At 38.6% G+C, this 25,650-nt stretch overlaps 1 protein-coding gene across 2 annotated transcripts in view; it reads right to left on the reverse strand.

Moving 5' to 3' along the window:
• uggt1 (UDP-glucose glycoprotein glucosyltransferase 1) overlaps positions 1-25,650 on the reverse strand; it is a 177,258-nt gene that overhangs the window by 95,471 nt on the left and 56,137 nt on the right. The window contains exons 21-22 of one of the 2 annotated variants that reach the window (XM_073040805.1): positions 11,508-11,531; positions 7,083-7,177 (exon numbers count right to left, since the gene is read on the reverse strand). In XM_073040805.1, the coding sequence (XP_072896906.1) occupies positions 7,083-7,177; positions 11,508-11,531 (119 nt within the window). The remainder of the gene's footprint in view (positions 1-7,082; positions 7,178-11,507; positions 11,532-25,650) is intronic. The other variant, XM_073040806.1, reaches the window with a different exon arrangement.

Below are 25,650 nucleotides of genomic sequence, written 5' to 3' on the forward strand. Positions count from 1 at the left end.
ACAAAAAGGCAGCCATTGCTGGGAGCCATGCCAGTGCCTATGGCTACACCTTTGGTTTGAAGGAAGTGGGATTCCTTCAGCCCCCCCCCCCACTTCCTGTACATCGGTGAGGCCCAACATAGATTAGGAGACCGCTTCGCCGAGCACCTACGTTCTGTCTGCCAAAAAAAGGATCTCCCAGTAGCCACCTACATCAGTTTACTTCCCATTCCCATATGTCAGCCTCCTCTACTGCCGCAATGAGGATACACTTAGGCTGGAGTTGCAACACCTTATATTCCATCTGGGTAGCCTCCAACCTGTTGGCATGAATGTCAATTTCTCAAACTTCCAGCAATTGCACTCCTCTCCCCTTTAACATTCCCCTTTCCTGTTTCTTTCTCTTACCTTATCTCCTTACCTGCCCATCACCTCCCTCTGGTGCTCCTCATCCTTCCCTTCTTCCATGGTCGTGTTCTATCAGATTCACCATTCTCCAGCCCTTTATCTCTTCCATCAATCAACTTCCCAGCTCTTTACTTCATCAACCACATCCCCCCCGGTTTCACCTGTCAACTACCACCTTGTACTTCTTGGGTCGAGACCCTTTGTCAGTCCTGACGAAGGGTCTCAACCCGAAACGTTGACTGCTCCTTTCAACAGATGCTGCCAGATCTGCTGAGTTCATCCAGCCTTTTTGTACGTCTTGATTTGACCACAGCATCTGCAGTGCACTTTGTGTTTACCTTGTACTTCTTCCTTCCCTCCCCCCCCCCCCCCCAACTTTCTTACTCTGACTTCTCTTTCTTTCCAGTCCTGATGAAGTGTCTCAGCCCAAAACGTTGACCTTTTACTCTTTTCCTCCAGATGCTGCCTGGCCTAAGTTCCTCCAGCATTCTGTGTATATATACAAAAGGTGACCATCTAGGCTCTCTTCTTATCCTAAGGATATAATTCAGCACCATTTTCATTCTAAGTTCTGCCCAGTGATTAAATTGTCAAACAAATGTTAACAACTGCAAGAGCAAGCCAAAGGAACTTAGTAATTATCACAAATGCCTACTCAATTGAGTTCTCAAAATCAGCTGTGTGCTGGAGAAGCACAGCCAAGATCGTGCATTTCCCAGTCACTGGGGAAATTATAGCACAAACACCATCTGTACTAAGAGCTTTCATTGTATAAAAACAGGAGACAGTCAAGAATGAAACGCATCAATTTGTAAAGGCGCACATAATCTTGGATTACAAAGGAAGAAAAAAAATCTCCCACAAAATTCAATACAAATTCCTTAGCTATTTCCTTCAATATTGTAGCTACTCCTCTACTTCAGAGACAAAATGATATGAAAATAGTTAGAAGACAGGTAAGACCATTAATAAGGAACAATGTGTGCATAATTCAACAGGTGCAGAAAATAAGCATGCAATATTTATTAATCACCTGCAGACATATGTCTGCAGTTTAGATATACAGATGCTCTGATTAGATGCATACCATTGAAAAGGTACTTGGATTAGCCATCAGCATACTGATTGGATGGCGTGAGAATACTTTCTTTTGCAACTTAAAGTGAAGACACCCAAGATATATTATACTTGCAATTATTTCTTCGTGGAATCTCACCAATCTCAAAATTAAACAAAGCACATTCTGTTGCAATCTCTGTTCACATGTTAGACACACACTTAATGATGTCTTTTTATTGTCTTTCTTCTCATACAACAGAAAATGTAACTCAAAGCTTCACGATTCAACTGCCATGGAATATTCTCACTCTAACCAGCACATCATGCTAGTTTGTTGCTTTAAAGGGTAATTAAAGGTTCACTTCATTAATACTGAGACCTGACTGAGCAGCTGCAAAACATACAACAGGCTTTCCAAAGTAATAATGCATATATAATAGGGAATGTTTTCTCCAACCTTCTGCAGCTGAGAAACCCATTCTGAGTGCTTCAGTGCCCGACTTCCATCACTCAGAGTATTGCTGCAGGCAAGGCCAAGAATCTTGCAGCCACAGGTAAAGACATAACCATCAATGAACAGTTTTCACTTGTAAAGGTAGGTATTATTTACATAGTCAGTATGTCTTTATTCGGAGATAAGATAGGACCAATTTTTCAAAGAGGAAACAAAATGCATTGATGTGGGCAGTATGATTGATGTAGTCTACAAGGACTTCAATAAGACTTTTGTTAAGGTCTCATTTGGGAAGCCAAAAAGGTTAGACCCCATGGGATGCAATCAAATTAGCAAACTGGCTTGGTAATAAGCAGCAGAGTCACAGTGTAGGGTTACTTGTGTAATTGAAAGGCTGTGATCAGTGGTGTACTTACAATCCTTACTGTTTGCTAGATACATTTAACGACACTGTGAATAAAAAATGTGTGATTAGTAAGTTCACTGCTCACACGAAAATTGACAGTGAAGTGGATTGCCTTAGGGTACAGGATGATATTATTATTTGGTATGGTAGAACATCCTTGTAAGTGTAAAAGAGGGCTAATAAAGGTTAAGAAATACACAATGAATGCAATGAATACTAGGTTCTTTATGAAGCATGGGACCATATGAGACGCTTCCAACTTTACCCTTAACCTATGCTACATTCTGGTCTATATGGTGGATCAAAAAACCTTCAGGATGGAAAGCCAGGTCAGGAGAGCTGGGCTGAGGCATTTCTTTTTGAAACAGTGTACACAGGAATCCCTCATATCCCTCCCATTAAGCGTTCTTGCTCTGAAACCCTCGTTCTTGTTTTCTGACTGCATATTAGTCAGTATGATGCTGAGGGGTTGGGGTGGGAGGAAAATCTTAGAACCCTGCACTTCAGTCTTACCTGAAATGTATCCCAATGACCATGTTTTCTGACACAATGGAGGCCTCGCAATAATCCATCTAAACGCCTTAAGAATATGTTATTTACTACAGTAATTTCTACTGAAGTTTTCAGCTATAAAAGATCAGATCTTGAGTATGTACAGTACGGTACAAGTCTTAGGCACATGTAAAAAAATATCTGTAAAGCAAAGATGCTTTCAAAAATAATGAAAAGTTTCTAATTCCCAAAAAAATACAAGTGAACAGTAAAAATGCAAATCAAATCAATATTTGGTAAGACCTTCCTTCACTTTTAAAACTGCATTAATCCTCTTTGGCACACTGTTGTGCTGTTTTAGAAAATCAGCTGGTAGGTTGATCCAAGCATTTTGAAGAACTTGCCACAGTTCTCCTGCAGAGTTTTATTTTCTCATTTTCATCTATCTCTCCAAATAATTCCAGAATGCTCCGATGATGTTGAAATCAGGGCTCTGTGGAGGACATGCTATCTGAAACTATATAAAAAGTCTAGGGTATCTAAGAGTTTTGCTTAGTACTGTAACCATGTCACTGTCAACAGCCAGCAAAGTATTGCTTTTCTCTGGCTTCATCTCAAGCCACTTCCTTCCAGGTATTACTAGCATGGATAGATGATTGGCTGCTTGGCAGGAGGCACGAGTAAGAATAAAGTGAGAATCTGGTTGGATGCTGGTGACTAGTGGAGTTCTGCAAGCGTTGGTGTTGAGACCTCTTCTTTTTACATTATATGCCCATGATTTGGATGGCAAAATTGATGGCTTTGTAGCCAAGTTTGCAGACGATATGAAGATATACGTAGGGGCAGGTGCTGTGGAGGAAACAGGGAGGCTGCAGAAGGACTTAGACAGATTAGGAGAATGGGCAAAGAAGTGGCAAATGGAATAAAGTGTTGGGAAGTGTATGATCATGCACTTTCGTAGAAGGAACAAGAGCGTAGCTTATTTTCTAAATGTATAGAAGATTAAAATATCTGAGGTGCAAAGGGTATTGGGAGTCCTCTTGCAGGATTCCCTAAAGGTTAACTTGTAGGTTAAGTCGGTGGTGAGGAAGGCAAATGTAATATTCACAGTCATTTCGTGAGGACTAAAATATAAAAGCATAGATGTAATGCTGTGGCTTTATATTGTATTTTTGAAGCTTTGCTTAGAGTATTGTGAGCTGTTTTGAGCCCCTTATCTAAGAAAGGATGTGCAGACATTGGACAGGATTTAGAGGAGGTTCACAAGAATGATTCTGGCAATGAAAGGGTTATCAAATGAGGAGCATTTGGTAGCTCTGGACCTGTGCTTGCTGGAGCTTAGAAGACTGAATGGTATTCTCATTGAAACCTATTGAATGCTGAAAGGCCTAGATAGGGTAGATGTGGAGCTGATGTTTCCTATAGTAGAAGAGTCTAGGACTAGAGGACACAGCCTCAGAATAGAGGGATGTCCATTTAGAATGAAGCTGATGAGGAATTTCTTTAGCCAGAGGGTGGTGAATCTGTGGAATTTACTGCTACAGGCAAATGTGGAGGCTAAGTCATTGGATATATTTAAGGTGGAGGTTGATAGGTCCTTGATTAGTCAGGGCATGAAAGGCTGTGGGAAAAAAGCAGGAGAATGGGGTTGAGAGCAAAAATGATTCAGCCATGATGAAATGGCGGAGCAGACTCAATGGGCCAAATGGTCAAATTCTGCCCCTATCTCTTATGGTCTTATGGTAATCCTGATGCTATCCAAAGCAGGTCTCTAAATGCATCACTTACAACCCATGACCCCACAAATAAGATCTCCATCTTGGCAGGTATTTCATAATCCAGAACTTCCCAGTCCCCTCTCTGAAATTCAAAGAATTCTCACCCCCTGCTCAAAATCACAGTAGTGTAGTGGTTAATACAATGCTTTACAGTAACAGCGACCCGGGTTCAGTTCCTGCTTATGTCTATAAGGAGTTTGTACATTCTCCCTGTAACCACATGGGTTTTCTCTGGGTGCTCTGGTCTCCTTCCACAGTCCAAAGACTTTCTGTTGGTAGGTTAATTGGTCATTGTAAATTGTCCTGTGATTAGGCTAGGGTTAAATCAGGGGTTGCAGGGGAGCGTGGCTCGAAGGGCCAAGAAGGGTCTATTCTGCACTGTATCTCAATAAACAAAACCTCTATCTCCTCAAAGGCAGACAAACTTATGTTCTTGGTATCATCTAGCATGGCCAATGTACCTCTTGTGAGTAGCTTCCTCCATTGATAACTGCACAGGTAAAGGGCAAGAACATCCTCCCAATGATCCCAGCCCTGGTGAGAACCACTCAGGTTATGTTTTTATGTTTCTTTGTAGGTGTAGATCATCTAAAATCTATTTCTAGTCTTTTTGCCCAATTTTGTCTTTCTTTGAGATGAATCCAGAGTGTCAGAATAGTAATCAGAACAAAGTTGTAATACAACAAATAATTGGTGATACCCAATCTTCATAGTAATAAATTCCTACAAATTTTCTCTTTTCCTCTCTTAAGGCACAAATTAAGAAAGAACAGTTTTGGTCTCCAGGGTTAAGGAAGGACATCCTGGCTGTAGAGGAAGTGCAGCGTAGATTCACGAGGTTAATTCCTGGGATGTCTGGACTGTCTTACGCAGAGAGGTTAGAGAGACTGGGCTTGTACACGCTGGAATTAAGGAGATTGAGAGGGGATCTGATTGAAACATATAAGATTATTAAGGGATTGGACAAGATAGAGGCAGGAAATATGTTCCAGATGCTGGGAGAGTCCAGTACCAGAGGGCATGGTTTGAGAATAAGGGGTAGGTCATTTAGGACAGAGTTAAGGAAAAACTTCTTCTCCCAGAGAGTTGTGGGGGTGTGGAATGCACTGCCTTGGAAGGTAATGGGGGCCAATTCTCTGGATGCTTTCAAGAAGGAGCTAGATAGGTATCTTATGGATAGGGGAATCAAGGGATATGGGGACAAGGCAGGAACCGGGTATTGATATGAATTGATCAGCCATGATCTCAAAATGGCGGTGCAGGCTCGAAGGGCCGAATGGTCTACTTCTGCACCTATTGTCTATTGTCTATAATGATGCCAGTTAGCTCTTGGTATCAGTGAACTTCTGAAGATTGCCACAAAGAAGTACCGTAGATGCCGGATTATAAGCCGCTACTTTTTTCCCACGCTTTGAACAGCTTTGAATTTTACTACGGTGCGGCTAATGCATGATTTTTTTTCATGCCGCCAAAAACATTTTGCCTCGTAACAGTAGACCAATAAAATTGATGAGTAGTTCACAGAGGTCCAATGAAATTGTACGATAAATCAAGCACACTTTCACAATTAAATTATTGTAAATCAGTCATTTGTACTCACCCTCATCAACATGGAAAACACTCGAAGAAAAGCATTGTGCTGCCTTTATGGCAGTTATTTAGTTTATAATATTTTCGCTTAGTAATTCATTTGTTAGTATTTTCTAGTTAAAGTTAGAAGTGTTTTAAGTATATTTGTTTTCTGTACTACATCCCGGGATGCTATGACGTCACATCCGGTTTCGCCGCGTCTTGTGGGAAAATACCGGTTTGCGATAAAAGGAAAGGTGGGGGGGAGCGCATTAGACCCGAGCGAAAACGCTGCTTTTAAGTTAAAGGCGATCAATAACTTTTCCTGGTAGGCTGCAGTATATATTTTTTTACCAGTCGTTAGGAGATATTGGAATGTTGTTCGTGCACTGTTCAGTAAAAAAGTATATGCAATGTAATTTGTGTGTTACCGATACGTATGTATATTTAAAAGTAGCCGTGTTACAGGCACGGTTCGAAAAAAAGCATTTGCAATATGTATTTGTTTATGTTACCATACAGATTTAATTAAAAGTTAAAAAATCCTCACGTGTAATATCTTTCTGTGTAAATATCTCATATTACAACGTGGGACACCTGCGGCTTAAGATCCGGTGCGGCTTGTACAAGTACAAAATTGATTTTCTTTCTAAAATTAGAGACTGCGGCTTTTAATCAGGTGCGCTCTGTAGTACGGAATCTACGGTATTATATGAAGAGCACTGTGCTCCCATTACACTTGTATTTGTAATGCTTTGTAAAATAATCAGTCATCCAGTTATCTTTTCAAAGTACCACCACACTAGAGCCAATTGCAGCAATCCTTTGTTTCATAACTGCAGCCTGAATATCAAACTTGCTTGGTTTGTATGACTTGACTTATCAGTAGTTGGATGTGCAGAGAGGTATATTGATGGCTTTTATTGTGATATCTTACCAGATGCTTAAGGGCTTCATACAGTAACTGCCGCCCTGATGAGTCATCAAAATCTCCGATGATCCAAAATGTAAGTGGACGAATGTACTTATCATCTATAAGACCAAATGGGGAAATACAAGTGAATAAAACGCATCCTACAATTTTTAAAAATATTTATTTCCCTTACCATTAGATTTATCTCAGCATACAAATACACTTCATGTGTAAAAATGTATCAGACGTGTTGTATTCATATTCAACCTGCCAGAGGGGCACAGAGGCTACACAGAAGCTGTGCAGAGAGCACATTATGTCATTCGTTAACTGTCATTTAATTTGAACATAAGCGATCACATTTGTTTGAAAACAAAATCAGAAAAACTGGTGATCAGGATTCAAATTTAACCTTACCACTACAACACAAGTTCATAGCCCCTCCCCCCCCCAGTAGTTAGAATCACAATTTTTAGTGCAATCACTACTACATGCATTTAACCATTGTCATGCATTTCGTGTTCTCTACATAACTTCACAGATCTGGTGTTTCAAAAATAAATAGTGACAGAGAATTACAGAATCTAAATTAACTACTAAGTTCAAATCAAATAACAATGATCAACAGCAGCATGCCTGTTAACAGCATTTAGAAACCCAGACTTTGTTTCTGACTCATGCCATTCACTGATTTGACTGAAGTATCAGAGATTTGAGTGTTGATCATTTATATATAGATAATAAAGGGAGTTATTTAATTCCAAAGATTGTGTTTATTCTAGTAAGCACTTATTCTAGTAAGCAAACATTTCAAAGATTTAACACCGGAGGAAGTTCTACTAATAGAAGTATATCAAGATTACTCCTTAGCTATGTTTTATTCTAATCTCGTCATGTGTATAATGTTCTGAATAATTGCTGTGTACTGATGACATTTACTATAGGAAAGCTAGAGAATGGCCATATTTGTAACTTATAACAAAAGCAAATGCTTTAGTATGTCACAACTGCAACTACAATGTTTCTGAAGAATGTGAAGGCTTGCAGCTGTGTTTTCTCTTGTGTTCAAATGGTAAGTGACCAAAGAATAAAGAAGTCCAAAAAAATTAACACACTTGGGTCGTATATGTGCATTCTTTTTGAAAGGGATATCTAACTTGCCTTACATTTCCTATTGCTCATTGTGACAAGGCAAATTTATACAGTCCCACTCTGTTGCAGCAAAGGGAAATAGTTAGGAAATATTGAGTTACATAATCTATGTTATGGGACTACTGTTGCAATGTCAGTGTTCAGTGGTGTCAGAACTCTGTCATTTTCAAAGAATATCTTTAGTATGAAGGCCAATAAGATATAAGTAGCACTAAAATGTTCAAATAATGTTCTCAAAATGTGTTTTATTCCATCTTTGTATTGGTCAAAAATATGTAATAGAATCAGACTGATTAGCAATGAGACACAAAGATTATTGGCATGAAAAACAAGTGAATTCTAGACTATAACATCTGGTGAAACACCAGATGTGAAGCACTCTTTCATCCTAGCAGGATAGAAGAACCTATCGTCCTTTTCAAGAATTTTCCTCCATCTTGACCATGCAGAGGACCAGTGCCACTGCTGCGTAACAATAGAGGGCAAGAGAAAATCAGAAAGCTCCGTCTTGCATGGATGCTTCTGACCCCCAAAAACATGTTCTGGCTATACATAATGTAAGACAATTATAAAAGGGCAAAAAGAAAGCTTTAAACTGGTAGCCTAGCCATCATATTTAAAATGAACATAAACTTTTCCTTCTCTTACACAAGTTAATACATAAAAAAAGTAGAACGACCAATAAATATAGTAACCCAACACCATTTTGATTAGAAACAAACTAAGTATTTCTCTTACATACATGAGGGAAAGTAGGTGTTTTTTTTCCCCTTTAGTAATGTGTAGTTTCTCTAATGCAACAGTGTCGAACTGAGACATTGCAGTGATCAGCAGACAGAGTCTAGAACGGTAGTGAGGCCAGGAGGCAGGGAATAACCTTGATTTTGACCACCATAGACAGGACCTCAAAAACTAAATTATCTTTCTTTCTTTTCACATGAATGCTGTCCAACCTGTTGAGTGTTTCCAGCAATTCACTATTTTGATTCAGATTTTCAGATGCAATTTCTTTACTTACTACTCATCCACATATGAGCCTCTGCTGAAGGCTGCAGTTGGTTTCTGGGAGAAAAGGAGGATGAATCTTTAGTGAAGTGTTTTAAACAGTACAGTTTCAGGGTAAATGAAGTTGATAAAATCCAGTTTTCTATGAGTAAATATGATTTACTCTCAGGCTACTGAGGTAGTAAATTACACAAGGGATCAATTTTGATTGCTACATCATTGTTGATCTCACTTAAGAGTGTAATTCAAAAATAAAATGTGTTATAGCAAATAAAATTCTCTCCACTAAGTCCGAAGCAGAATATCTTGAATGTTGTTTTGACACCCAAGAATGGAAACAATGTTGCTGTATTCTAGATTAAGGCAATTTTCATCTGCAGAGCATCTTTGTCAGGAAGTCAATAAACTGTAAATGCTGGAAATCTGAAATAAAACACGAAGTGCTGAAAACACTCAACAGGTCAGGCAGTACCTGTGGAAAGAAAAGCAGAGGAAATGTTTCAGGAGGAAGATTCTGCAGATTTTTTTGGAGTTTTGGAAACAATTTCTCAGCAATCCTGTACAATTATAGCTAGATGCAGTTAACTACTCATTCTCAAACCTGGAGTCTGACTGACAAGAAAGCTGTATCAGGGCATAATCCATGAAGCTACATAATAAGGGCGTGTCATGCCACAAGGAAACAATTTGAAATTGGTTTGTTAAGGTTCAAAGTAGATTACTCCTGCACTTGTTACAGCAAATATTGACAATGCAGGTTTGGCATTTGCACATCCTGCCTAAGTGCCAGCCAGTCCTTTGTATTCATTTATCTGTAACAGCAGGACTTATTCTGCCTGGATTCACCACTCTTATAGCCAGGTTGTATTATAAATCAGCACAGGTACGTGAAGTGACAGGTTAACAACAGCTTAAAGTCTGGTCGTGAATATCAATGATCAAGCATATTTGAAAGAACACACGGAAAATAAAGATGCTGAAAATCTAAAACAAAAGCAGAAAAAGCTGTAAACAGCCATTTATGCTGCAACTATGGAAAGAAAAACAGAGAGTTTAGATTTCGGGTCAAAGACCCTTTGACAATTCCCCAGTTCTGACATAGTGTCCTTGAAATAATATGTTCTGTTTTTCCTTCCACAGATGCTGTTTGATGCTGTTCTGCTGATGTGCCTATTAATGTGAAGAAGTCAAATGAGATGTTTACATAAACTAACACTTTAATAATAATGCACTGTTATAATGGATTGTATGTTGTAAGTTAAATTATGCAAGATTATTAAAAAATTAGATGTGTATCATGCGAATTCATGCTATTATTCCCATCTTATTTCTTCCATCGATTTCAAAAGAATTATTTTATACAAGCAACATCAGTGGATAATTATGAAAGTAATACATTATGTTAGTAAGGTATAAGATTAATTATCTCTCAGTGAATTATTTTTCCACTCAATTGCATATCAAAGAATTTCTGCTCAAAATTTCTGTATTTCAAATGGTCAAAATCTTCAACGTACAACCTCATGGAATCACTTTTTTTCTTTGTGACCCCTCGCCCTTCCATTTCTGCTAAGATGATGGGCATCACTGAAATTACTCATTTTCATTGGAACCGAGGCAGTAGCAATCAACACACTGTTTGGATGACATGACAGCAGAGTGCAAAGGAATTGTCAATAATGCAGAGTCATGGCCACTTCCTAAAAGAGGCCATTAACACTGCTAGATTTGCAGAATTCTGCTTAAATACTTCCTTTTTAGCGTCTCAGGAGAGTAAGGAAATTCATACCCAACTGATATTGACCAAACCTTACACAGAGCTGAGAATAAACCCAATACCACCCTGGTCACTGTAGATTTAGAAGGACTCAGATCATTATCATCATTTGAATACAGTTTTAGAAACTGGCTTCAGAGGGCCAAATAATTGTCAGCAATTCAATATGCAATATTAAAGTTGACGATTAAATTAATACATGTCAAGAAATTGTCTTTTGATTTTGTGATCAAATCCGAAGTAGAGAAAATTAGCTTGATTGACAAAATGTACTTTTGTTATCCCTTTCCTAAATTTACATGTAAATTTTCTCAACAATCTCAATTAATAGATATATGTGAGCTGTGACTTCGATTCTTAAAGTTCCAATGTACCATAATAAGAGTCCTGATTGCATTTAGAATTGAGTGGTTGCACTGAAATCCAATAATAAAGCAATTGAGTGGAAAATATGAAAAATGCATTGCACTAAAGTAGATATTGGAATCAGACTAACAAATAGAGCAGAAAGTTACCATAGATCTCTCGCGAAGAAATCCCTGCATAAAAATAAGCATAAAAGGAAAAAAAATCAAGTAAAAAATGAGTAAAGTCAAATTTATAGAATATTGAAGCTACATTTAACTTCATGGTGTACATGCATGGCATTTTTTTCTCTAACATTAGAGCCTATGGCATTCAAACACAGAAAGTACCCATTGTAAACCACATCACCTGAAGGAGAAACGTTTCAGAACAGAAATTTTAATGTGAAGAAACACAGCATTAATCAAATGTGTCAGATACAATTTTTTGAAGGCAGTTTTAAACATTTAGGTCAGCTGAAGTTAACAACTTTGAGATGTCCTTCAGAGATTACTTAATTTGAAATGCTACCTACACTTAATTCCTGACTGAAATGAAAGTGCACTTTAAAAACAATAAATGAATTTAGTTGCTAACTTGTGCCATTTCAGGATCTGAAAGTCAATTTCTATCTCATCTTTGAAACAGCAACATTTTAACCACAATGTGGCCTGATGACCTGAACTGAAGGAGGCTGGCCTAACATTTGACAGCAAGATGCTCCTCTTTGTTCAAGCACAGTTGGAGTGATGCACAAGATTCAAGACCTGGAAGTGAATTGTCAAGGCATCTGTAGCTTCGTGCAACTTGTTCAATGTGATGCAACTGTACAATATTCTGTTTCAAGCTGTTTTTAGATAGTTAATTCATAATCTAAAATCCCCACTTCCTTTAATTCAGAGAAATACTAAATTTAACAAACTAGGTTTAATATTTTTGAAAACACAAGTAAAAAAAAATCAGACATACAGCCCATTGAGCCAGCACTGTTATACAGTACCGTAGATTCTGGATTTTAAGCCGCTACTTTTTTCCCACATTTTGAACAGCTTTGAACTTTGCGGCCTTTAAAACGGAGCGGCTAATACATGATTTTTTTTCATGCCGCCTCGTAAACATTTTGCCTCGTAACAGTGGACCAATAAAATTGATGAGTAGTTCACAGAGGTCCAATGAAATTGTACGATAAATCAAGCGCACTTTCACAATTAAATTATTGTAAATCAGTCATTTGTACTCACCCTCATCAACATGGAAAACACTCGAAGCATTGTGCTGCCTTATGGCAGTTATTTAGTTTATAATATTTTCGCTTAGTAATTCATTTTCTAGTTAAAGTTAGAAGAGTTTTAACTATATTTGTTTTCTGTACTACATCGCGGGATGCTATGACGTCACACCCGGTTTCGCGGTGTCTTGTGGGAAAACGCCGTTTGCGAATAAACGGAAAGGTGGGGGTCGAGCGGCGGAGCGAAACGCTGCTTTTAAGTTAAAGGCGATCAATAACTTTTCCTGGTAGGCTGCAGTATATATATATTTTACCAGTCGTTAGGAGATATTGGAATGTTGTTCAGTAAAGAAGTATACGCAACGTATATTTAAAAGTAGCCGCGTTACGGGCACGGTTCGAAAAAAAGCATTTGCAATATGTATTTGTTTTTGTTACCATATGGATTTAATTAAAAGTTAAAAAATCCTCACGTGTAATATCTTTCTGTATAAATATCTCATATTACAACGTGGGACACCTGCGGCCGAAAATCCGGTGCGGCCTTTACAATTAAAAAATTGATTTTATTTCTAAAATTAGAGCCAGCGGCTTTTAATCAGGTGCGCTCTGTAGTCCGGAATCTACGGTAATTCAATCATACTTGAAGCTCTACCTCAACTACCTCACTGTCCAATTGTCACATTCTTTGGACCCCTAAATCTTCACTGAACAGTTGAAAGTACACAGGCCTATGGAATCCAAATTAATTTTGTTTGACCAAAAAAAAAGATTTTTCCCATAAAGCAAACATTGTTTAAAAACTATTTTCCTGTTAAGGTGAACATTAAGCCATTTATAGAGAAAAATTAAATTCAAATTAGTCATCTTCCAACGTATTTGCATAACTACAAATTGGAGCACAGATCAAACTCACAGTGTAAGCTACAGGGTTGGTACAGGAAAGGAATTTATATAAATAAGTTAGTTCACTGCATTCAGTTATGGATGATTAGACTTCTATATGTCCCATCCAATACACAGTAATACCTCCAGAGTAATAAAACACCCAATTTCTAAATAAGAAGAAACAGATGGTAATGAACCAAACAATCATGAAAAAAATTGATCAGAAAAATCAGTAAAATAAATTAAATCATATCTAATCTGGGAGAAATTAATCTACTCATGACTGCTCTAACCACCAAATGATGAACTGCAGACAGAAAACTGAAGGCTTACAATTCAAGAATTAATTATTGAAAGAAAAGAGCTTTTTTTTAAAAAAAGCACTATTCCACAAACTGCATTGTTCTTGAAAAGTACAGTTGCTGAGGAAGTAATAAAGAAATATCACTCTATCACCGCGCACCTGTAATGATCTTTTTATCACTGCGCACATGTAATGATCTTTTTAACACTTGTCAAGTAACTAATGAACCACACTGGCCATCTCCCAGATATTACTAATGCAGCCAAAGAATGCATTAACAAACGAACAGCAGGAAAAAAAAATCTTATCTGAGATGATAGACTGTAAACACAGCAGTAAAGTGCACAACAAAATTTCAAGACAAGAAAAATACAGGATAGATTGGAAAAGAGGTACCATAGTATTCACCACTTACATGGTATATTTCTAAAACAAAGCAGCTGCCAGGAATTGACAAAAACTTGCATCACACAATAAATACCAACTGGGTGAAACAGTGAACTTTTCTCTTTCCATGGATGACTTGTTAATATTTTCTAGCATTTATGTTTTTGATATGAACAAGTTAATACATAAATTTCACAATAGATATCAAAATAGTTCAGAAAAATCTGCAGTTATATAAGATTTATCAAAAAGGCAATAAACAAGAAAATGAAGAATCAGCAGTTATGTGCTAACAATAAAAAAGACAAGAATGCAGAAATTTAATTCAAAAATTACATGAAAATAGTGTGTACTACAGGTAACAATTTCCATGAATCAGACTCTTCTATAGGGAGGCAAAAAACTAACAGATATTGGAATAAGAGAGATGATAGAAATCTCAAAATCAGTGACTTGTACAGCAGAGCGACAGAACAAGTGATAGAGAGAAAACTGTGTGTGTGTGAATGTGCGTGTGTGTACACATGGATGTGTGTGTGAGGGCAAGGGAGTAGACCCAGAAGTTTATAAACCAACTTGACTTTCTCCCAATTTTTCTTCATTACCAACAAAAAGTATTTTCCATAAGCAAACTAGCTAGCTATCCAATGAACTGAAATTTGTAACATGCACCAGTTCTAGGATTTTACAATAATTACTTGGAACATAACATCCTTAACAAGATTAATGTTGAATTTTGGCTCGAGTAGCTTTGAGAAATAAGATTCAGCTCAAGCTCAATTGTATAGAGATACATTCTTTTATGAAAGATGAATCAAGAAACCATTATCAAGTAAGCTATCTTTTAAATTTGCTGCTTAAAAGAAAAAATCACATATTTAAGAATGAAAACTCAATGGAATTTGATTAATGTTATGCAAATGTGCTTGTCACAAAAAATGAGCATTTTAAGAGGGATGACCAGCCAGCTATGACAAAAGCAATTATAATTATTTTTAAAAACTACAATAAGTTATAGTGGTGTACAAAAGTCAATGGTAATTACCATGATGATCAAGATCAGAGAACACAAAATATTAAAAAAATTGGTTGAATAATAATATTAACTGTAAAACTCATGGGACTTAGCAAATGGTATTCTGATTCTGGCAAATTGCAAGAAGGAAACCCAGCATGTTTGAGGAGAAATTCTCAGCTTTGTGGTTATGTAAGTACCTTATAAAAATTAACTTAAGTACAATGCTTTGGATGAAGGAACAGTTCACAGAAGTACTGATGAAATTAAAAACCAGCTGTAAAATCAATGCCCATTTTTAAACCTAGCTACTAATTAGACTATGCTTGAACTACAGTCAGATAATGCTCCTCTGGTTACTAAATGCTTTACTAACTGCTTGTTAAATGTTATGCCAGTCTCAAAATATTACTGAACAATTACCCCACAAGTTCCACAGTTGTTGCACCCTCATTGGTAATCTCTTGTCATTCTTCTCGTTAATATCTCCAATTATTAACCCCAATCTCTTCATGCACTAGAAAGGTTTCCACATACTCAAAGTCAGATAGGCCTGAACTCTCCTGTATTTTCCCCCAACTCCCTTCTACACCATACTATTGAATGTGTACTCATCATATTGTCAGAGCATTCCAAATTCCAAAATATTTGTCCCTCATCTTTTGTCCTTTTGTTATCAACCCTTCAGCCTCTGGAAGCAGTCTCTGTTTATTTACTCTATTATGTCTACCAATTCTCTTAACAACCCCTTTTCCCAGAAAAGTAAACTCAATTTATTAGATTTTGAATAGATAGGTTTTTTTTTACCCCCTCCTGTGTCTTTACATCCTTCCTCAAGTGTGGTGCCTTTGAATTTGACATAATAATATTGGTATTGTGTTAATAATACTGTATTGTAAAATTGGTGAGAGCCAGTGTTTTATACGGGCTTAGCATAACTTTGTATTTGGCTCTCTATTCCTTTAGTTACTAAATGCTGGTTAAGTGTAATGCCAGCTTCAAAAGATTATTGCTCAATTATCCCACAGATCACCCAGTTCTTGCTCCCTCATAATCCCTCCTCATTTGTCTTATTAATAAAGTCTCATTATTAACCTTAACCTCTTCATGCTCTATAAAGGTTTTCACACTCAATATACTGTACAACCAATTGTAAGACAACGGGCTAACAGAGTCTGATCGACCAAATGGGAATAGCTTGAGGCTATTTGGAAATTGTGATACGTCTTGATGAGCAGCTTGACATCCTCACTGAGCAGATTTCTATTCTTACTGGACACAGAGATTCATCCCATTAGCAATTCCACAGGTCTAAAGAAACAAAGGGATGCTCTAGCTGAGACAGAGTGTTGCCAGGCAAACCATATCCCTCTCCCACTCAAATAGCAGCCTGTTTTGAAGAAATTTGTCTCATTTCTACAGGAGTAGAGACAGATATGAACCCTAGCCCACCATGTCACCTCACACATACATACAAACATCCATTTATTATGAACAATGACCTCATAAAATTGATTCTGAGGAGATTGAAGACCATGGAGAAAGGCATCTATGATTTAGGGTCTGCTGGCAGGTCGGCTCCAAATCCAAGGGTGAAACAATGAAAGTGCCATCCAGATAGAACAGGCACCCTGGCCCACAGTATTGAGCCAAACTAATTAAATTAGTAATCAAATGGCCAACCAAACTAATTCTGCCTGCACAATATCAAAGGTTCACAGGTTCATTTTTTTTTAATCAAAGTATGCATGTACATTTGTCTACTCCAGATAGCCATTAAATACAAAAAGACCTTGATGAAAGAAGACATCAATTTCCCCCGATGAAAAAGAAACAAAACTCAAAGACCTTCCATTTTCCTCACATTCGTGTGCATATCTAAGCATTTCTTAAAAGTCTAAAGTATCTGCCTCTACCACCACCCCCAACAATCTGTAGAAAAATTGCCCCCCCATCTCCTTTGAAATTACCCTCCCTCAGCTCAAATTAATTCCTTCTTGTATTAAGTGCCAGCAGGTCATTTGCATTATTGCCTCTTCCATCCTCTGAGAGATTGCCTGATGCATACACTATGAAAATCTCCACCCATAAGTACATATCCTACCATTGGGTCTCAAGCAGTACAATCAGCTATGCCTTGACACAGGCCATCTCCGAATGCTCCTTTAATTGGTCCTGTACAACACTCTGAAGCTGGTCAAGAATTTTTAATGGATCCTCAGGGATATCTGTATGCACTCAAAGTGAAGGGGAGCAGCCTTCCAGTAATCAAATCCTATGAAGATGGCAGATTTTCTTCCCTGAAGGACATCAGTGAAGCGGGTAAATTTTTAATGATAATCTGATAGTTTCATAGTTATGATTAGTGAGACTAGCAATTATTTTATTTTTAAATTCCAAATTTATTTAGTACAAGTAATTCTCAGAACATTAGCAACAGTCCAATGAGTTCTTATTTGGAAAAAATAATATACTTTGAAGAAATAAGTTGCACTGGTATTGTTGCATATCTTGCAATGGCTCATTTAGGCAGGGTTTGCGCACGTCTTGTGAACCTGCTCAAATGGAAAGAGATGTTACCAGCTTTTAAGAGGAGTTACCCATTACAAATTATAGCTTCTCTTCAGTGGATCACTTAACTGAAGCAAGCTGACAGATGAAGTTGCCATATTATCCCGCAAAGCATGCGAGCGCTCCAACGTGAAATTGATCATAATTTTGCAGTTCTTATCCCTTTGCTCAGGCATAGAAAACTCAGAGAGGCTGAACAACATGAGCAAATTCACATGCCTCCTCCAAGTATATCATTTTACATGGGGTTCAATGATGTTCTGGACAGTAAAATTTCAATAATCCACCATTTCATTATTTGGAAATTCCGGTGGTTCAGCATCTGACTCACAGATTACTGCATTCTACACTCTTAAATAAACTGGGCAACATTTTCCACTCCATTTAAACTTGCCTATTCCCCACACTCCCTTTAAACTCATTTGTTTCACAAGAAAATATATTACACTACTGTGTAACATATTAAAATAAAAGAGTGTCAGAGTATTAGGAGGAATAACATCCTAAAGTCTGGAGAATCTGCCAGTCCAGCATTACTGAAGTCCCAAGGGTGTCTAATTATCAGTGTTTTAGATCAGCACAGCAGTGTGTAAGGGAACTGTGTGTATCATCTGGGCTGCTCTGGTTAAATGCTGGTCTACCAGGATGGTGTGAATGACCAGATGAAAGAGGGTCGCTGTCTGTAATGGGAACATGATTTAATAGGCTCCTTAAAAAAGGAAGACCAATGTAGCTTTCTGGGACATTTGCCTCAAAGGCTTCCTTGTCCTTCTTCTTTGTGCATATTGTGTTCCCCTGGCTCTGCTTGTGCATGTTCCTCTTTCCAAGCACCTGCGGTTGTTACATTTGGCTGGATTGTTCAGAATCTAGCACCCCACCAAGTTACCCTACTGGTTTGTCATGTACTGCAAGTTGCACCAGGAGTGTAAAAATGTAACAGTGCTTTTATTTACAATTCTAATGCTTTGATATCTCTTATAGCATTGGCACTCAGCTACCAAGGTTTCAGTTTAAACTTGTGTGAGCAGCTAGGAAACTGAGTGTAGCCATTGCTCCCCCATGATCCATCACTCAGGTTATTGGCAGCTGCTGAAAATACGCAGCAATGTGGATTCCCTCAAAATCAAGGAGTTACAGATGAAGCGACGAAACACGCCATTGATCAACCTGAAATTCTTCTCATGGTCAACAACTAGCTGTGCCTTGAGTGGATGGAAACCTATCTATAGGTGAGAAGATCTAGGTTATTTATCAGGTATATTATGAGTGATAACTGCACTGAAAGTCAGCCAGCAATGCTCACCTAAACCAGAGTCAAGATACAATGCATCTTCTGTGCAATCAAAAAGGATGAAATCCTATTTTACCACAAGTCGAGAGCCTGGATGACCTCTTTGATGCTGAGGTGTATCCAGCGTAATGCCATATTCACCATTCTTCAGAAATATCTATGCAGGATTGCGTAATTCTGAAGACAATAGGAACAGGACCATAACAGCACCTCATTGCTCGCTGACCAGAGGTTCACAACCTTTCCCATGTCATAGAAAGTCCATCTTACAACTTTCAGTGATGGAGTGCTACCAGAGATACAATCACTGAGGTTTAAAGAGCAAACACGAGGAAATCTGCAGATGCTGGAAGTTCAAACAACACACACAAAATGCTGGTGGAACACAGCAGGCCAAGCAGCATCTATAAAGAGAAGCACTGTCGACGTTTCGGGCTGAGACCCTTCGTCAGGACTAACTGAAAGGAGAGATACATCGACGAAGGGTCTTGGCCCGAAACGTCAACAGCCTTCTCCCTATAGATGCTGCCTGGCCTGCTGTGTTCCACCAGCATTTTGTGTGTGTTGTCATCCATTTAAAGAGTTCAGTTCCATGCCAGGTTAAGGCAGCAGAATACCAAGAATCTATTCAATTAATTAATTTTACAAATTGATTCTCTTCCTGTCAGCAAGCAGAAAAATGGCAATATTCATGGAAGGACATTTAGCGCTGATTTCATTTCAACTCAAATTGCTTAAAATAATCAGCAGTAATGACCTTTAAATGCCATTTCAAATGAGTCAGAATATAATTTAACATGCAAAGAGTCTGATGATAATAAGGATAATATTTACCTTCCCTCTTTCTTGAGCCAAATTAATTGGCGTGCTGAATACAGAGAAAGACTATGTTGGTGCTAACAATTAGAGCAAAGACATCTTGGTCAATATTCATTGTTAGGAGCACATAATGGGAAAGTTTAAAAGCAAGCATGTTTTAATTTTATTCATTAAAAGTACGTAGTTAAGAAAGATATTTATCACATGTTCTTTTGCTTGCTACTACTATGCCACTATCATTAGGTTAATACAATTACTTTTCTGCTGGTGATAGCGCAGGATGAGCTTTTAAATATCTTCAGGCTAAAATAAAACAGAAAATTGTTATTTTGCATCACTGAACGCTACATATGGAGATTTGAAATGAATTGCCAATTCAAAATACCAGAAATTAACAAATATCAAGTGTCCATCGGTATAGAGTGCTTACAACTAACGAGACTACTGCATGATGGCATGTCAGCCACAGTACTTAGCAACAGTGATGCTGAATCAGAGCCCTTCACTGTCAAGACAGGAGTCAATCAGGACTGTATAATTGTGCTCACCCTATTTGCCATCTTTATTGCTGCCATTCTTCACCTCATTGGACAAGACCTGACACAGGGAATCCCAATTGTGTACAGAATGGACAACAGGCTTTTCAATCTCAACGAAGAATAAGGTCAGCACAACCACTATCATGGAGCTTCAGTATGCAGATGACAATGCTGTCGCAGCACACTTTGAAGAAAACTTCCAACATATCCCGAATACCTTTGCCAAGGAATATAGATACCTGGGTCTTGTTTTGAACATAAAAAAGATAGAGGTCCTATATCAGCCACCGCCCAACCAGCCACTTATATCCAGCCCTCCATAAAAATTGGCGATATTATCCTTTAAAACATAGAATACTTTTCCTACATTGACAACATTCTTTCCTCAAAAGCAGACATCAACTCAGAGGTCAACCTCCACCTGAGAAGTGCTAGTGAAGCCTATGCAAGATTAAGGAAAAGAGTTTTGAAGACCATGACACAGAGGCCCAAACAAAACTTTTGGTCTATACAGCCGTCGTCCTTTCTACGTTACCGTATGGAGCAGAGTCATAAACCACCTGCAGTGGACACCTGAAAGCTCTGGAACAATACCACAAAAGAACCTTACGAAAGATTTTGAGGATCAGCTGGAAGGACAGACACATTAACAGCAGTGTACTAAAGGGAGGTACACTACATGAACAGCTTCTCTACCACAATAAATAGATAGGTCATGTCATCTGGATGCCCAAGTCAAATCTCCCCATACACATACTTTACTCCTAGATGAAGGAAGGTCACGGAGCCCCTGGTGGGCAAAGAAAATGCTTCGAGGTTAATATCAAAATTAGTCTGAAGAAATTAAACATTACACCTAAAAACTGGGAAGACATTGCACTCAATAGATGGAGTAAATCTGTTCAGAGGGAGCTGCACTACATGAGAGAGACCTCCTCTGTGCCAGAAGAACAAGCAGCAGCTGCAAAAGGAGAGAATGAACAGGTAAAAGACTCAACCACTAACCACAGCCACCACTTAATTGTACCCACACTGGGTCCTAGGTTGGCATCTATAGCCACCTGAGGACACACTCGACTCAAGTGATCACACTGTTACTAGATAATACATACATATCAACTGATTAGCTCACACTGTCAGGTTCTGGTGGAACATCACTAACTTGAAATCTTAACTTTATTTCTACCCACAGATACTGCTAAAACTGAGTATTTCAGGATCAGAATAATATTTATTCTCACTGATTTCTATGGCAGGAAATTAGTCATAGAAAAGTACAGCACAGAAACAGGCCATTCAGTCCATCTTGTCCATGCTGAACCACTTAAACTACCTACTCCCATCGACCTGCACCGGGGATCATAGCCTTCCATACCCCTGCCATATACGTACCTATCCAAACCGCTTAAACGTTGAAACTGAGCTCATATTCACCATTTGTGCCAGCAGCTCATTCCACAGTCTCAATACTCTCTGAGTGAAAGAGTTTTCCCTTTCACCATTAGCTTATCTTTGGTCCCACCCAACCTCAGTGAAAAAAGCCTGCTTGCAGTTACCCTATCTATATTCCTCATAATTATGTATACCTCCATCAAATCTCCTCTCAAACTTCTATATTCTAAAGAATAAACTCCTAACCTATTCAATCTTTCCTTGTAACTCAGGTCCAATAAACCCAGCAACATCCTTGTAAATTTTCCCCACACTCTTTCAACCTTGTTTACATCTTTCCTGTACGTAGGAGACCAAAACTACACACAATCCTCGAAATTAGGCCTCACCAATATTTTATACAATGTCAACATAACATCTCATCTTCTGTACTCAATATTTTGACTTATGAAGACCAATGTGCCGAAAGCTTTCTTTACGAGCCTACCCACCTCTGACACCACTAATAACAAATTTTGGACCTGTATTTCCAGATCCCTTTGTTCTACCGAACTCCTCAGTGCCCTACCATTCACTGTGTAAGACCTACCTTAGTTGCAACACCTCACACTTATCTGCATTAAATTCTATTTGCTATTTTTCAGCCCTTTCTTCCCAGTTGATCAGATCCCTCTGCAAGCCATGATAGCTTTCCTCACTGTCTAGTACACACCCAGTCTTGGTGCCATCTCAAATTTGCTGATCCATTTAACCACATTGTCATCCAGATCATTGATGCAGATGACAAACACTTGAGGACCCAGCACCAATCCCTGCAGCAGTCCACTCAGAGAGGCAACCATCTACTACCACTCTCTGGCTTCTCTCACAAAGCCAATGTTTAATCCAATTCACTAACACATCTTGAATGCCAAGTGACTGGACCTTCTTGACCAACCTCCCATGCAGGACCTTGTCAAATATGTCCACTGCTTTGCCTTCATCAACTTTACTGGTAACTTCCTCAAAAAACTCAAAAGATTAGTTAGACATGACCTAACTCACACGAAGCCATGCTGACTATCCTAATCAATACATGTCTATCCGAACACTCATATATCCGGTCCCTTAGAATACCTTCCAATAACTTTCCCACTACTGATGTCAGACTCACTGGCCCGTAATTTGCTCATTTATGTTTAAAGCCTTTCTTAAACAGCAGAACAACATTGGCTAACCTCCAATCCTCTGGTACCTGTTCTGCCACTAAGGATAATTTAACTATCTCCATCAGGGCCCTGGCAATTTCTGCACTTGCTTTCTATAGGGTCCAAGGGAACACCTTGTCAGGCCCTGGGGATTTATCCACCCTGATTTGCCTTAGAACAGCAAGCACCTCCTCCTCTCTAATGTGTTTGGGGTCCATGAAGTTGATGCCATTTTGCCTCACTTCTATAGACTCTGTGTTCATCTCCTGAGTAAATACAGGTGCAAGAAAATTATTTAGGCTCTCCACCATCTGGTTTGCTCCACACATGGATTACTATTTTGATCTTCCAGAGGATCAATTTTGTCCCTTCCAATCCTTTTGCTCTTAACATGTCTCTAGAATCCTTTAGGATTCTCCTTCACCTTGCCTGCTAGAGCAACTTCATGCCTTTTTTTGCCTTCCTGATTTCTTTCTTTAGTGTTTTCTTGCATTTCTTATACTCCATAAGCGCCTCCTTTGTTCCTGCTTGCCTTTACCTGCAATGCACCTCCTTCTTTTCCCTTAACCAGGGGCTCAATATTTTTTGAAAACCAAGGTTTTCAACTGGCCTTTCTCCAATTTAGAATCTCAACCCACAGACCAGGCCTATCTTTTTCCAAATTTACTTTGAAACTAATGGCATTGTGAACACTAGATGCAAAGTGTTCCCCCACACTAACCTGTCACCTGCCCGGTCTCATTCCCTAATAGCAGATCAAATATCACACACTCTCTTGTTGAGACTTCTACGTAACGATTAAGGAAACTTTCCTGAACACATTTGACAAACTCTATTCCATCTATTCCTTTTACAGTTTGGGAGTCCCAGCCAATAAGTGGAAAGTTAAAATCACCTACTAAAATAATCTTATGTTTCTTGCAACAGTCTTCAATCTCTCTACCAATTACTTGCTTTGTGGTAACAGAAGGCAAAAGCAATTATTTTTTTTATAAATGGCATAGAAAATGGAATAATGTGGTAGTTTCATGGACAGCTCAAAAATCTGATGGCAAAGTGAAGAAGCCATTGAATGTAGATCTTCAGGCTCCATAACCTCTGCTATAATGGTATTAACAAGTAGGCTGACCCCCATCGTGAGAGTTCTTAATGACATATACCAAGTTCCTGAGACACCATCTCTTGAAGATGTCCTCAGTGGTGGGGAGGGTTGTGCATGTGATGGAGATGGATGAGACTACAACCTTCTGCAACCTCTTATGACCCTGTGCATTGCATTGGAGTTTCCATAATAAGCTGTGATGCAACTAGTTAGAATGCTCTCCACTGTACGTATATAGAAATTTGCAGGAGTTTTTGGTGGCATACCAAATCTCCTCAAACTCTTAATGACGTAGAATCATTGGCATACCTTCTTCATGATTGCATCAAAGTGTTGGGCCAGGACAGATCCTCCAAAACATTGACACCCAGAAATGCAAAGCTGCACACATTTTACACCGCTGGCCAATCAATGAGGACTGGAGCTTTCCCCTAACATCCCCTTCGAAGGTACACAATCCATTCCTTGGTCTTTCTGACAATCAGTGTAACGCTGTTACGACCCCACTCAACCACTGATTCTACCTCACTCTTATACACCTTCTCATTACCATCTGAGGCTTTACCAACATCAATGCTGTCATCTGCAAATTTATAGATGGTATATGAGCTGTGCTTAGCCACACAGTCATGAGGGTAGAGAGTACAGCAGTAGGCTAAGCACATATCCTTGAGGTGCGCTTGCTTTGACTGTCAGCAAGGAGGAGATGTCATCACTGATCTGTACAGACTGATGATCTCGTTGCAGAGGGAGTTACAGAGGCACAGGATTTGAAGTTTGGTGATTAACACTGAGGGGGGTGATAGTAATGAATGATGAGCTGTAGTTAATAAATAGCAGTCTGACCTATGTTTTTCTGCTATCTAGATGCTCCAAAGTAGAGTGAAGACCCAGTGAGACTGCCTCTGCTAAAGACTTGTAGCAGCAGGAGGCAAACTGCAGTGGCATCAGGTCCTTACTCAGACAATAGTTAATTCTAACCTTGACCAACTTCTCAAAGCACTGCATCACAGTTGATGTACTGTTGGGCAATAGCCGTTGAGATGTCTCACCCTGCTTTTCTTGGGCATCACTATGATTACTGTCCTTTTGAAGTGGGTTGGAATCTCAGACCACAGCACAGAGAGGTTGAAAATGTTCTGGTGCACTCCAGCCAGTTGCTCAGCAAAGATTTTCAGTACCAGGCCTTGCGTTGTCACATTTTCAGATACAAATTTAATACCATTCTCTTGAAAGGGTAGAAGTGATAAGCAATATTATTCACATAACTCAGCTGGATAAAGCATGGCTGCATCCATGTCAACATAAAAGTTAATTACTAAAAAAATGACACTATAAAACATTTCAGATTTCTGATCTTGGTTTAGATCTGTTATGTAGTTCGATGTTTAGAAATGCTATTGATTGGAATGTCTATCATTGTTAAGTTTTTAACATTTTAATATTCTGCTTCAAAGAAATGTGATAAACCGATGAAGGATTTTTCCAAAAGACCAGGTTGTCTGGGAATGTCTTTTGACAAGTCTTTGTGTGAAATCAATATTTACTTAACAGCATTTAGTCAGTCACCTTAAACAAAAACTTCAGCAG

This window comes from Hemitrygon akajei, chromosome 3, assembly GCF_048418815.1.
Source record: "Hemitrygon akajei chromosome 3, sHemAka1.3, whole genome shotgun sequence".
Classification (NCBI taxonomy): Eukaryota; Metazoa; Chordata; class Chondrichthyes; order Myliobatiformes; family Dasyatidae; genus Hemitrygon; species Hemitrygon akajei.